The sequence below is a fragment of the Camponotus floridanus genome, unplaced genomic scaffold (assembly GCF_003227725.1).
Source record: "Camponotus floridanus strain SB8 unplaced genomic scaffold, Cflo_v7.5 scaffold1, whole genome shotgun sequence".
Lineage (NCBI taxonomy): Eukaryota > Metazoa > Arthropoda > Insecta > Hymenoptera > Formicidae > Camponotus > Camponotus floridanus.
Window position 1 is genome coordinate 8,669,364 of NW_020229214.1, and position 15,015 is coordinate 8,684,378.

A 15,015-nucleotide genomic window follows, 5' to 3' on the forward strand; every position below is an offset into this window, starting at 1 on the left:
TTTTTACCGAGAAACTTAGAAATGTGCATTTTAACATTTAACTATCTGCACCTTGCAATTCATAAAATCACCAAACCATTGAAACTTTATTTATATATGCGATTCTCAGACATACTGCGAGACTTGTTAGTCTATAATTAATATCAAATAATTAAAATTCTAATTAAATTATATTTATTATAATATCTCATTTTCTTTGAATTATTAAACGAGAACGAGATGCTTTTATTGTTATATAATATTTCAAATTATTATAAACTTCCGCTTTATTTTCCTTGAGGAGGAAAATAAAATAGGTTCGACAACATTTTTCTCTCAAGGAAAACAAAATCGCGAATCTGCGATCTTTGCAAGCTTCACTTTCGCGAGTTCCGGTAAAATGAAAACGCAGTATGTCCGAGGAACCGGCAGATTGACGGCTAATGATAATGTATGACCTACAACCTCAGGAGAACGCAGTCTACTCTTCTCGTATCCGATCGCTCTATCCGGAGGCCGACCATTCTCAATTCCACTGCTGATTGTGCACAACGTCGTGCGCATAGTTGTCCGTTGCCGGTGGCTGCACAAGAGACGCGCTAATGTCGCTGGCGAACGGATTCGTCGAGTGGAACGGATTGTTACTTTGGGTCTCCGTCGAACCGTAGCTTATCACGGGGGCCTTATTGTCCTGTTGCATGTACATGTGATTCTCAGGCGCCGGTTGCTCGTAAGTGTTCCAGTCATCGCCGACTCCGTCCCGGGACGGTTGTTTCTGGAAAGACGACAATGTCGCGTGATTTTTCGCGAAATAAATATCTTTATTTTCAAAAAAAAATTTAAAAAATTTTTTTGAAAAATAAAATCTTGAAAATCTTAGACGATATCGACGTCACAGTTTGTAAACATAAGTGGAAGTATGGCAATTTGAAAAATAATTGCATCACAGTTTTGACATTTCTTTAAAAATTGCATCAACTCGATGTTTTGAAAAGTTATGTTGTTCTATAACGATGTTAAATATCCCCCTTGGAGATAATTGTTGACGCACTTACTATAAATTCAGATTGCATGGTTTTCGGCGGAGGTGGCACGGGCGGTTTCGTCTGTCCGAACTCGTCCATCTGATTCCAGGCCTTCTGTTCCTCTAGTGTGGGATCGGCCCAGGGTTGCAACTCGCCGGAGCAGAAAATCGCGTAAAACGTCACTCCGAAGATGTGGACGCACGCTGCTATGATGAAAACGTTTCGCCAACTATGCGCATCCTGCGCAGAATATTTTTTCTCTTTAGTAATCATAAAAAATTATTCAAAATTCAAATTACTCCTTCATTTTCGAAATTTCAATTTGTGTTATTTAAGGATGTTTCGTACCTATTTTCAAAATATTGAGAATTTAATAAAAATTGTACAGAATGTCCTTACATATGTTTAGAATTTTCAGTACAATTTTTAAATCGATTCACTAAAGTTCCCAAGTTATAAGGATTTTAATTTGCACCGAATTAACATGTGTTCTTATAGGAAACGTATAACCACGTCGATTCAAATGACAAAAACACATGGAAATAATATTCAGAATTTGTTTAAAATTGATAAAAGTGTAGTTTAGATACAGAGGAAATATTTGGTCAAATAATATTATACAAGTACTAACTGATTAAAAGATATTAAATATAATTCAATAAAATTAGCCATGTATCTGACACAAGACGAAATTTTCTGCCAAAAAGTTAATCATTTCGATTAACAAAATTCGGAATATTTCAGTAAAAACGTAAATATTAAAAAATACATCTCTGCACTGCACTGTAGCTAAGATCAAATTGTAATATTTCACGCAATTTCTCATACTCAAAATACCAAAAGGATATATTCGTCAATATTATATTGATTTTCAGCTACGTTTTGCTGGGATTGTACATACAAAGCATCCTTAAACACATTTTAAAAATTTTTAATTTCCCTTTTTTCACAGATTTGTACCAGCCAATATATTTATCGATATTTATCGATCGAAAAATTGCTTCCTTTTTGTACCTTCTTCTCCGTGATGTTGTCCACGAAGAAAGGAACCAAGAGACCAGCAATGGTGCCGATCCCGTTGGACATGCCCATTAGGATGCTGGCGTATCTGGGCGCGATGTCCAGATGATTGACGTTGAAGCCGGAAATGGCGAAACCGCTGCACGCGACGCCGATCGCGAGGGCGACCGTAGCCGCGGTTCCATTCCTGGACGTCGTCGCGTGTGCCACCACCAAGAAGAAGAGCGCCTCCATTCCGAAGCCACCGCAATTGAAAACCTTCCTGACATTCGTCGTCGTCATGATGCCACGTTTACGGAGATAATCCGCCAACAAACCACCGCATGGTACAATCATCGTCATCAACAGATGAGGAAGCGACCCGATCACTCCAGTCTGTCATGGAACAAAGTGATTAGTATATCGACGAATAATAATATTTTAAATTCAAATAAAAATAAAAATTATTAATTAAATTCAAATAAAAATCAAAATTATATTTACAAATTATTAGACATGCTTGAAAATTATTGTAGGAATATGTTGTACAGATGTTACTGACCTCGACGAGCGGCATCCCGAAGGATTCGTGCATGAAACGCGGTTGAAAGAGCACCAGCAGATAGAAGTTCCACGATCTGCAGAAATTGGCGACGATAATGGCGTATACGGGCATGGAGGTGAGAAACTTTCGCCAAGGCGTCGTCGACAGAGTAGGTACGGGCAGCTGCGTTTGTCCCTGACCGAGAGAGTCCTCGATGTAGCGTAATTCCCGAGCCGAGATACACGGGTGTTTCGCCGGCTTTTCGAACGCCAGCCACAACCAGAAACCGTACCAAATTAGGCCGCAGACGCCTACAATTTGTTGCGTGAAACGAAAAATTGCGTATTTTTCATCATCTGTCCTTCTAGGAGTCTATATAATAACTAATTTGCAAAAAAAATATCGACGAATCTTATGCCTGTAAGTGAATATGAGGCTAATGGCTTGTTTACCATAAAAGTAAAATGACGCCGTCCAGCCGAACCAGGCACTCAGATATCCGGAAAGCGGCATACCTATCACCATCGCGGCATACGATCCGCAAAACGCTAACGTGGCCAGACGTGATCTTTCCAAAGGTGGCGCCCAGTATTTCCAAATACCGTGGCACGCCGGATACGTAACACCCTGCGAAAAATAAAAGTGCGACTGTAGGATTGAGAGTGAATTTAAAAATTTATAGTATAATATTTGTGACTTTTTTAAATTATAATTTTATTAATTCTTTATCTCTTGCTTTAAGTCTAAAAAAATAAATATCTGATTGAAGCAAATGCAATGTTATTGAATCACATGTAAGAAATTAAACAAGTTCAATTTTATCGATGTAAAAAATTGATCGTGGGATTGCTAAGATAATTAATTCCAGATTTTACACGTGAAAACAAAATATTTCTTACGTTATAGAGCATATTTTTAATTCTTACTTTCGGGTTTGATTTTGTAGATGCTCACCTCGACCAGTCCCTTACACACTTGCACGATCATGTCGACGATAGGATCCACCTTCAACGCGCCGGGCACCAGCAGATTCAAGAAGGAAGATATCGCGATGGCGGTGCCGAATATCCTGTTCGCGGGATATAACGACGCGAGGAAGCCACCGGGCACCTGCGTCACCAGGTAACCCCAGAAGAAGGACGAATCGAGGGCGCTTTCCACGCCGATCGTCCAATTAAATTTGATACTGCTGTTTTCGCCGTCCGTGGTATTTTTCATCACCAACTTGGCCATCCCCATGTTACATCTCATGCCAAACGAAATAACGAATCCTGAAAAACGCGATGAATTAAGATAAAAAGTAAGATATTATTTTATAAGGGAAATTAACTTTCTCTTAGAGATGTAAAAAAAAAAATGAAAATTTTATTCTCTTATTCACGATAACGCTAAATATTTTCTTCTACTTCCTGCAAAAAGTCATTCGCAGGAAAATCCACTCGTACTCTATTTTTTATTTAATTTTTAATTTATCGTGAAAACAAATTTAAATTTTTTTGGATGATTTTAATAATAACGAATTGTCTTGTAATTTATTGTCGATTGTTACCTAAGCAAGCCAGCGTCGCGATAGTGTATCTCTTGGAAAGACACGGACATTCCGGCATGCAATATGTATCAATATGACGTAATGGTGGTCTCTCCGGTTCCGGAAGTGACTCGAACGAGGCATGTCTACTGTACTCCCTCTCATCCTCGAACCCCCTATTGTCCTTGCTACCCTCGTGCGGGCCTTCGAACTCCTCGTAACCGGTTTTATTCCTTCTGAATCTACAGAGAAGCAAGAATTCGTTCAAAAGAGTTTATCTTATTGCATTAGATTTTTTTAATAACTTTTACCATTTTCAAAACCACTTGTTTTCACAATTAAAGTTGCGTGCACAATATAAAAAACATAATTGAAAGCATATTATGTATAAATTAAAAAGTTGCCTAACGTAATTTTGCAATAATTATTTTTGTATCATGTCAAAACAATAAGGCATAAAATTTTAATTTATTAAAATTCTACACAGAAAAAAGGACATTTTTGTTTTGAAAATATATTTAGTTTTAACATGAAAATCTTGAAATGAGATTATATTGCGTTAGTTAAAGAAATATATAATTGCTTGAATAATTGCTTCCTTGAATGAAGTCATTTTATATAGTTCAATCGATAAAAATATATTCTTATGATTTAAGATTTAATTTTCTTGAATGGAAAAGAAACAATGTTGGATAGAAAATAACATTTTTAAATCAAAGATTATAATTTTCTTAAAGTAGAATTAAATAATTATATATTCTCTAGGTGACAATTACAATATTAAAATAATATTGTTGAAATTTAAAATCTTCTAAGAAGATTCTAAGAAGATTTAAATTCTTCTAAGAAGATTATAAATTGTCGCGTATATACGAAACAATAAACGCCTTAGTTTAAGTATATAAGTTTTGATTTGACACTTATTTTTTTCTGTGTATAAATATATACATATATGCGCACATATATAAATATATATGTTACCCGGATAATTTCTGCGACGTTTTCGTCTTAAAGGAGTCAAAGGCTACGAGACCCGCCGCTGCGAATCCGGACATTTTCCAATTATTGGGGTTGCTCTGGGGTTTCGTAGGCTCACGATGTTAATAGGCAGCCCCTGCAGAATACAAAATATAACATCTATAAAACAGTTGTCTCGTATATAATTTATTGCAAATTTTATGAAAAAAAAAATCAATAACTCGCGCACTGACTTTACAAACAAAATGTATTAAATAATTCAACTGTATCGGAATATCGTCACACAAGATGCCACACAAATTTCTCAAAATGATATTAAGATTACAAATTTTGCAAACGTAAATAATTTTAGAAAGAGAAATACATGTTTCCAATGTTATTAGAAATAGCTTTTGCCTCGTATCTCGGTCACCCACAGCTCCTTTTGGAAGAAAGTCTGGGGTATATATCTATATATATATACCCCAGACTTTCTATATCTATATAGCATCTCTATAGAACGACACACAGCGAGGGGAACTCTCGGGTAGGACTGTTTATTTGGAGTGGCAGTCTCTCCACCCCTAATCCCCGAACTCTCGAGGGAGCATCTTCGGAGGGTAGAAAACTGTGAGAAGAAACGTTCGCCGGCCGTACACCGAGATCATATTTTTCACTTAGAACCCGTCCTAGGCCGTATACATCTCGCCGCTTAAAGTATAAAATCTTAATCAAATCTATCCTTCATCAAGATGTATTAATGCACTGAAAAATATATAATAAATACGAGTTTTAGCGATTCTCTGGTATGAAATCAAATCAAATAATTTAGGATGAAACTACAAATGCGCATAACAATATAAGTTTTTGCGCTTTATATTTTCTTTCCAACGTGCCAAAATTTTCTATTTCATTTGCAATCAATATCGTTACATTTTTATATTTTTTAACTTTTCGATATATATCTTTTTCTCACAATTTACATTCAAAAGTTAACTTTTGGCATTTTTCATTATTATTTAGCGCTTTTAGTCTATGATTGAAATAGTCTCGTTGCATCATCGTCATCGTTGCACGACGGAGCCTGCAAAAATCGTTACGAGGGTGCTGCGCCGATCGTAAAGAGGCGCATCGGAGGACAATGGCTCTCTGGATATTAAAACGGCACGTGACAGACAAAAGGCACAAAATGCACAGTGCGTGTTAACGAATCGGGGTGGAGATTGACAAGTATGGGACGAATATGCTGACTCAACTTAATGGACATTGAGCGATATTCGGCAAGTGTCTCGCATTCTGAATCGTGACTTCGCATCTAATATCTCCCGAAATTTTCCGAAGACGGACTTGAATAATAATTTAAATATAATTAAATAATACTTTTTAAATAATAATAAAATTTTGTTTAAAGAATAGAATAAAAACCGAGAAAAATTTTGATAAAAAGCCACGTGTGAGAAACTTTAGAATATTATTCTTCCTGTTATTATTCTTTTCCATGTATATATTTTTTTATTTGAGATTTTCCATGTACATGTATATTCTTTTATGAAAATCAATCAAATAATTATTGCGGAATAAAGATAAAGCTCATTTTCACGAATAAATGATGATAAATAGTGCTAATGAAAGTATTCTCTACTACGCGATATTCAGAGAGAATCTCAATTAAAGCAGAAACTCAATTTGCAGCTAATCGGCGGAAGAATGGCGCAAACGAGCTGACTGAAATCTCTCGCAGCCTCGGGCAATCTCGTGTAATTCAAGTTCGAAATGTGAGAGATACACATCAAATGTTAATATACCTCGCATAATAATTTTCATGTATCTAAAAATTTACATAATCAAACGCCACCGAAATTTTTTATCAAATTCTCTCGTGATTTCGTGCTTTTCACATTATGAAAGAAAACACATATCAGACATGGATCACTTTTAAAAACTGAATACAAACAAGACCACTATTTTTTGCGATCTGTTTTTCACTTAAAATGAACATGTTGTAAGAAGAACCAGCCGATTATTCCCTCAGAGAAAAAGGTAACATAAGATAAACAATTTTATTATCACTTTTCTCGATTCCAGAATCGAAGAATCTATCCCGAAATTTCAAATTAAAAATGGATGACGAAAACTAAAATTAAGAAGTTTAATAAGAAGTTAAATAAAATGGATGACGACTAAAAATAAAAATTAAGAAGTTTAAAACCACATTTTCGGGTAACTTTCGGAATTTAAAATTATCATCACTTCGCGATTGTCACTCATACCCTCGAAATAATCTCCGAACGTCTTTTATCACAGGAGAGAGAAATGATATTAACGAAGGTACACTTAGGTAGACTTCTACCAAGTCTCGTTCCATCCCTTTCGAAAGGTCACGTACGTTCCCCATTTTGCTCGCGAGCAAAATGGAATCTCTGGCATTCACAATTTTTTTTAATGCTTGAAGAAAGTAACCGAGAAAACCGAGGAAAACGAGCGACAGAGGTACTCGCGGCACTCACCAATAATTAAGTCCAGACGCAATTACGAGCGGATTGGGTGACAGTAGCGCGGGGTACGCGACGGAGAACGTCGTCGACGTCGCCTGACGTCGTCGTCGTCGTCGTCGTCGTCGTCGCCGCCGCCGCCGCCGTCGACGGTGGCGGCGACGGCGTCGGCGTCGGCGTCGGCGTCGGCGTCGGCGTCGGCGTCGGCGTCGCTGGCAACCAAGTTGACTTGTACACGGCGCATCCCGGTGCGACGACGCGATTGGATCGCCGGGTGCGACGCATCTATATCACTGGCCAATCGCCGCCATTTACTACCCCCTTTAGATTGACCCCAGGCGGAGCTTCGGCTGCACCCCCGGGCCAAAAGTTTGCAATAACAAAACGGCACGCACCGGAAATAAGCGATCGTAACGGCGTTAAGGTATTGAAACAGGATAACACGCGCGCGTTACTTTGGGTCTCATTCTCCTCCCCCCCCGAGAGATTTGATAATCGAGCGGGGCTATTAGAGGGTTGGATTTGGTTTCTAATTTGCGAGGGGGACGAGTATCATATTTGCACATTTTGCCTAAAAGCTCGAAACATGATTGTAAGGTAGAAAGAAAGATTACATTTAACATTAATTATGTTAATTAATTAATTGTAAAATATTCAATTTTAATTTTGAGATTAGATTTGACAATCAACGTGGAACTTTTAAAGCGTCTAAAAATGTATGAAAATTTCCCAGCAAACTAAAGTTCTAAATTACAATTATATGAATATATCTTTTACGAAAAAATTTGATATTAAATTTAAAACTGGAGTTGTTGTAACAGCCCTTATTATTTCAATCATTTCATATCAATCATTATCGTATAAACAAAATCAATTCATTATCGTATAAACAAAATCACGAAAATAAAAAAGTGTATTAATGATATAGATTAAATTTAAATCCTAAATAGATTTAAATCTAAATGTATACAAATATCTGACATTAAAGCAAATATCAATGTTGATAGATTTTAATTAGATTATATGAATCAAAGAGATGCTAAAAATTAAGAAATGCTCATATCAACGTTAATTAATTCGAAAATATTTAATTTTAATTTTGACATTAGGTTCTACAATCAATGCGGAATCAAATTTTTAACTTGAAAGCGTCTAGAAATGTATGAAAATTTCCCAGCAAACTAACGTTCTAAAGTTACAATTATATAAATTATATAAATTTATATAAATACATCTTTTATGAAAAAATTTTATATTAAATTTAAAACTGGAATTGCTGTAACACCCCTTATTATTCCAATTCATTTCATATCAATCAATTCGTAGAAATAAATCGCGTATCGTAGAAATAAAATCGCGAAAATAAAAAAGTGTATTAATGATATAAGTTTCCTGTTAAATTCAAATGTCAAATAGATTATCAACTCTAAACGTATTCAAGTACGTGACATTAAAGCAAATATCAAGGATTCTGTGATATTAATAGATTTTAATTAGATTATATGAATCAAAGAGATGCTAAAAATTAAATGCTCATATCGATGGAGAATTCTCCTCAAAATTTCGTAGCCGACTTGCATTGTTACAAACAGAGAGAGATCGAAGAAGAGGGTAGAGGGGAGAGAGTAGACACTCTTTCCGGTGGTTGCCAGGAAATATCGATTTGCCCGGAGGGATGCTGCTATTCTCAATGGCTGGTACAATACTTTATCTTCTCTTTCGGCGCCGCGGTGCGCCCTAAATAACTCGGATTTCACTATCGTTCTGACGTGCCAACGAACGCCTGCTGCAACACAACTTAATCCATAAACGAGAATTGATTTGTCGAGTTTTATAGCACTTTGACGATCTAACGGGCAACAAAATATATTTTTTCGCTTTCTTTATGGGATAAGAAAATTTTCTGAGGACTTGATTTTTATCAAAAATTTTCGCGCTTTAAAGCCAGAGGGAATTTCTTATTTGGTTTGAAATCTTGAGGTTTTCGCGAAGCGATTATTGATACAATTTTATTCTTTATATTCAAGACCTTGAACAATATCTCGTCTTTTCGGTCACGTTCAAAATATGCTCAATATAAAAAACAATCTTATACAGTCGAAGCCAAATCCAAATATTTTTTCTCGTGTAATCTCCATAGATTTATCTCTTATGAAAGTAAAAGATGATGATACAGTAATTAATTATAAATTGAATCGTTTTGTCAGTTTTAGTTTGCTGCATCTAATTTATTTTTTTTATTTAATATTTAATATTATATATTATTTAATATTTAATATTTAATATTTTAAGGGAAATGTACGATTATTATTATTTTTTATTTCTATCTAAAAACAGATTCATAGAAGAAGATATTGAGCAAGAAGTCATTTCTAAACAATTAATAATGTCGCTATTAATGCCTCGAGAATATTTTATTGTATGCAATGTATTAAAATATTATTTTACAGCGTTACGAAATTATCGCGTCAATCAAACTCTCTCTCCATCGAGCTCTCGACATCGTGTCAATTTCGTAAAAATCATCGTCCGGTTGCAGCGTCTTCAGCAATGCGCATTTGATGTTTCTGCAGAGTTCCACGTATCGTAACAATTGTAACTTGAAGTCCAGGTCGAGATCGTCCGTGTAATCATTGCAGATGTCGGTCAGAATCCCGAAGACGCGTTTCTTACGTAGTCGATCGTTGTCGGAAGGATCTGTATCCTTCTGCTGATTTTTGGCCCTCGATTTGTCAGATCGAGATTGCTTGTACACATTTTTAACTTCTCCTCTCTGAGAAGAAGATGATGAAGCTCCGAGAGATTCATTGCTAGAATATTTAATCCCCTCTGGTACTCCTCTGTGCGTCCTTGCACGTCGCTCACATCCGCGTTGCGTCTCCTTCCATCGATCTGGATTACGTATCCCTTCGTAGACACGTTTATCGTCACGTGTCTCCTTTCGCTGTTTGCGCGTACAACGTCCAAGATATTTCGAATTGTTTCCGGATACTTTAGCCGATTGCGAGGAAATTGTTACACTTGTCCCATAATTGCTAAAGTTGCAAGAGCTTTTCACGATATTTCGCTCGGTCCTTTCCCTTCTATTGCTTCTACTAAGCTCGTGTTTTTTTAAATCCTCGACTGCAGGAGTTAACGAATCGTAAGAAGTTTCGATCGAGCGAAAAGTCGACAGGATCTCGCTGCCACCGGTCAATCTACGATCGTGAAACTTCATCCGTCCATCTTTCTCTTCTCCACATCGATTTCTACGGATTGATAGAATTACATTCGAGGACTCGCGTGAAGACGGAATACAACCGTGTCTGCAGCAGTTGCAGGTTGAGCATGAAGTTACGCTGTAGCTCTGTAAAAGATAGATAAATGGAATAGAAGAATTATTCTAGCGTTTTAAAGATTATTTTAAATCAGAAAAAGATAAATTGAAAATTAAACTCTAGTTTTAGAGACATTAAATATTCAATGTAAATAAAACCTTTTGTGAGTCATTTATTTTTTTCATGTAAATAAAACCTTTTTGAGTCGTTTATTTTTTTTCATGTAAATGAAACCTTTTTAAGTCATTTATTTTTTTTTTATGAGAAGTATACATACCTGTCTGACGCATCTTCCATTAGTCTTCCCTCTAGTATCTTCGTTCTTCCAAAAGGTTCCCGATGCATTCGTTTTAATTCCGTCGTTGAACAATATTTTTCTCAGCTTCGCGTGAATCAGACGCTTTATTCTACGGACAGACCTATCGATGGAATCGCGAAACTTCGTCATCACGAGTATCGCTTGCGGTACTTTGGCAGAGTAAACATTATCTTTACGCGATGCTGCTCCATATTTGATCGCAGGGAAGGAAGTTACGTTGCGAAAATCGTTCGACGAGCTTACGCAAAGCTTCGACAGTCTTGTGGAGTTGTACGAATTTTCAAATTCGCCTCGTCTGTCGCTCGCAGTGAACTTGCTCATCGAGGGACAGCATCTCGACATGCAAAGATACTCTTCCGTTGAGATATCGGAACTTTCCGAATTTCCGTTCGATCGAAGCTCGCATCTCGACACGAGAGATCTTGGTGGTTTAATAAAACCTCTCGTTTTATGGGAAATTCTTTTATTGCCAAGAATTTTACGTCTTTTCCTCGGAACGATCAGCGCAGAAAGATCCATCGTTTCGACGCGCCTTGGTGTCTTCGTAGATGTGCTTTCATCGTCATTGGATGCCAACCAAACTGGGGGATAACTCACGTTCACGCTGATGCCTTTCGATGACACCCGTAACCTGGGCGTTTGAATGGAAACCGTCAACGAGTCATTGTTCTTGGATGATGCCTCCGACGACTTGCAATGATTCGCGCTCCGAATTTTCGCATCACGATCATCCCGAGACTCTTCGAAGCGAATATTATCGATGACCGTGATGTCTATAAAATCGACATTACGACTCGAGTTACACCCAATTTCTGCCTTCGCCGAATTTAACGAGCCATTTTCCGATTCTTCGTCGATCGCTCGGATATCATTGTCCAAGAAACGATTACAGTTTAATTCTACCAATTGTTTGTCATGCTCGGAATTTTGCACGAATGACGTGATGCTACATGTGTTAGCGTTGCATTCTTTGTCTTGTTCCCCTAAGTTTGACTCTTTATCCGAGGAACGAGTTCGATCGCATTGCGAGAAATCCGGATCTTCGTTGCTAAAATTATTTTCCACCTCGTGGTTTGTTTCCGCGAGATTTTCAGACGACAAACACACGCAATTCGCGTCGTCGATCATTCGCGTAATTTCCTCATTCATTATTGTAACTGAATTATCCGAGTCGATAATTTTCCTCCCACGCTTCTCCGCATCGTTTCCGCAACTGATTTCCATCGAATCCGGGATTTTACGAGTCTTTCCATCTCTCTCGTTCAAGTTATCAATCTGCGACGTTAAGTCACATATTTCTTCGGCAATGTTTTCGCGAGATTTGTTACAGGAGAAAGTTGTAAAATTTTGAAGACAGTTTGAAACACACTTTGTAATCGTGCATGTAATTCCTTCTCTGTTTCCATTTCCAGCCTCGTCTGATATATTCATTGCTGCGTCTTTTACACTTGGATCCAATCGTGAGCAGCATGTACCATCCAACTCTTTGCTTTCTTCCTCGACGCGTGCAAGTATGTCATTATCGTCATCGCAATATCGTTCGAAGCACTTTGATCTTTTCGCATCTGTATTCAGGTTTGATTTGCAAATCGAGATGACAAAATTCGGTCGGTCTACGTACACTTTGACAATCGTACGTCTACGAACACTTTGACATATTGATATCCTGGCGACGAACAGGCACTTATTGACGCTGCTGCTTTTCAATCTGAAGCGGATATATCCGGGATATATCTCGCAATTGAGATGCAACGTCTTCGTGAACCTGCTATCTAATTTGCCGAGAATATCATTGAGACACGAGCAAACATTGTGAACGCTAATCAGAAATTTTCGCTTCATCACAATGAAGCAAGATTCGGTCAAACACGGATCGGCCTCGAAGATTCGCCCGATCAAATCTCTCGGCTTGCAAGGTAAGGCCAAGCAAGTGAGGATAGATCCGGAAAGTGTCGGGCAGCTGCAATCCTCTGGATACATCTTGCGGACGATCATCTTCAATCTCTTAGCGAAGCTCTTCGCGGCATCGCAAGGTTCTTCGTCGACAGATTCGCTTTTATCGTTTTGGGACACTTCGTTGTGCGAAGAATCTTCTGTTTGTTGTAGAAAATCTTGACTTGTGTCAACGATCTGTTGATTTTCCGACGTCGTTGGTTGCTCGATACTTTTCTCATAAGCTTCAATAGCTTTTTTACATCTGGTCGGTCCTTTTGCATCGCAAGGCGACATCGTCACGTCTCTCGAATTCGAGTTACAATCCATGGTATCGGGATTCCTATCGAGTGAAGCTGGGCTGGAAATTTTTTTATACCATAATAGAGACGATATCGAACGCTTCATTTCGATGTGCAAATAATTTTTCAATTAAATTAGAACTTGACTATGCAAATAGCCAGAACAGTCGAGTCGAGAGATGCACGTGATTTTAAATTATAGCGATTCACACATACGTGAAGCAATCGCGATCCGCCCGATGGCACTTCTTCTCGTTGACAGAGTTCCACACATTGAGGCTTCGCAAGATATTGTTCTCGATTCCCAGCGCGTCGAGTTCGCGACAAATTTTATTCAATCTATAATATGGAGTAAGAGAATCCAGGAAGCAGGGAATCAGATCGTCTTTCACTACGCGTTTGACGGCACTTTTTATCGCTTTTTCCATCGTCCCGATATCATATTCGGCCGCTTTAATTAAAGGACCTCTCCAGGTGGCTATCGCGTCGATGAATTTTTTGACGTATGGAAATTGCACAGCCCATCGAGAATCCTCACTGTACACAAACTCTTCCAACAAGGAATGAATTCTGTATTCCAGGCTGGGCACGAAGAGCTCTCGAATCTTGTCGAGATAGGGTCCATATATCTCTAAATCGAATGCCGCGTTTCGGCTGGAAAACTCGCATGAATTTGTCTAAAATATAAGCGAGACGTGAGAAAAAAGATTTATATCTAAGAATTATTTTCCATAATATAAAAAAGATAAATCATAAAACATTATTTATAAAATTGTACATATATGTATACAATTTTACATTTTTATTACAGCAAAAGTAACTTTTATAATTTGACATATAAAGATAAAATATGAAATTTTATATCTTGTTATATATTTAATTATTTATTTAATTTAAATAATTATATTAATTATAATTATATTAATAATAATAATTTAATAATTTAATAATAATAATTTAAATATTAATATTTAAATAATTATATATATAATAGAAGCAATATTTTATTACCGATAATGTTTCATTTCTAAACGGCACATATAGCTGGTTGTCTGTCATGATAAGAGATCAATTTTGCATACGATTTCGATATAAAATTCAATAACAATTTTCTGCGTATATCTCAAACAATCTCTAGATATTGCTTCTGCAACAAGCATTCTAAATATATAAATAACAATAAATATCTGTACAACCTCCAGAAATGTCACATCAATTCCTTCGCGCGATATCTTGAAAATGGATTTGATCAAAAATTGCGTCAGCTGACTGAGTTCCTTTCCTACATTCACATTTATATATCTGTTCAATACGTATATGACATATTTTTGTTCGCGCAATAAATGCGATATTTCATGTTTATAATGTTATAAAGTCATATCCCCAATGCTCTCGCTGGACCCTTATATCATTTTTAAAACCGTCTGACGCAATTATACGAGACAATTTGCCTTCAGTTAAACTGCTTAACTTTGTTACCACCGCACGACTCACTAAATATGCTAATATGCTTGCTATCAGAAGTACACAGTATTACATAAAATCCTTAAAAAAGAAGAGAGAAAATAAAAAGCGGAAAGAAATCGAGCGCAAAAATAGCATCGAGTCAACTTTCAGTAAA

General features: G+C 36.9%; 2 protein-coding genes across 2 annotated transcripts; both read right to left on the reverse strand.

Moving 5' to 3' along the window:
* Positions 1 to 252: 252 nt before the first annotated feature.
* On the reverse strand, positions 253 to 7,633 carry LOC105251400 (vesicular glutamate transporter 1). Its single transcript, XM_011258205.3, has 9 exons — positions 7,540 to 7,633; positions 5,057 to 5,189; positions 4,097 to 4,317; positions 3,502 to 3,818; positions 3,000 to 3,174; positions 2,566 to 2,858; positions 2,019 to 2,399; positions 1,035 to 1,244; positions 253 to 754 (listed from the first exon to the last, which is right to left on the reverse strand). Exons 2-9 carry the CDS (start codon positions 5,128 to 5,130, stop codon positions 506 to 508), a joined length of 1,920 nt encoding a protein of 639 aa, XP_011256507.1. The 5' UTR covers positions 5,131 to 5,189; positions 7,540 to 7,633; the 3' UTR covers positions 253 to 505.
* Positions 7,634 to 9,951: 2,318 nt separating this feature from the next.
* LOC112637668 lies at positions 9,952 to 14,453 on the reverse strand. The gene is made up of 4 exons (XM_025407879.1): positions 14,406 to 14,453; positions 13,611 to 14,071; positions 11,119 to 13,435; positions 9,952 to 10,870 (listed from the first exon to the last, which is right to left on the reverse strand). Exons 1-4 carry the CDS (start codon positions 14,451 to 14,453, stop codon positions 9,977 to 9,979), a joined length of 3,720 nt encoding a protein of 1,239 aa, XP_025263664.1. The 3' UTR covers positions 9,952 to 9,976.
* Between the last annotated feature and the right edge of the window lie 562 nt (positions 14,454 to 15,015).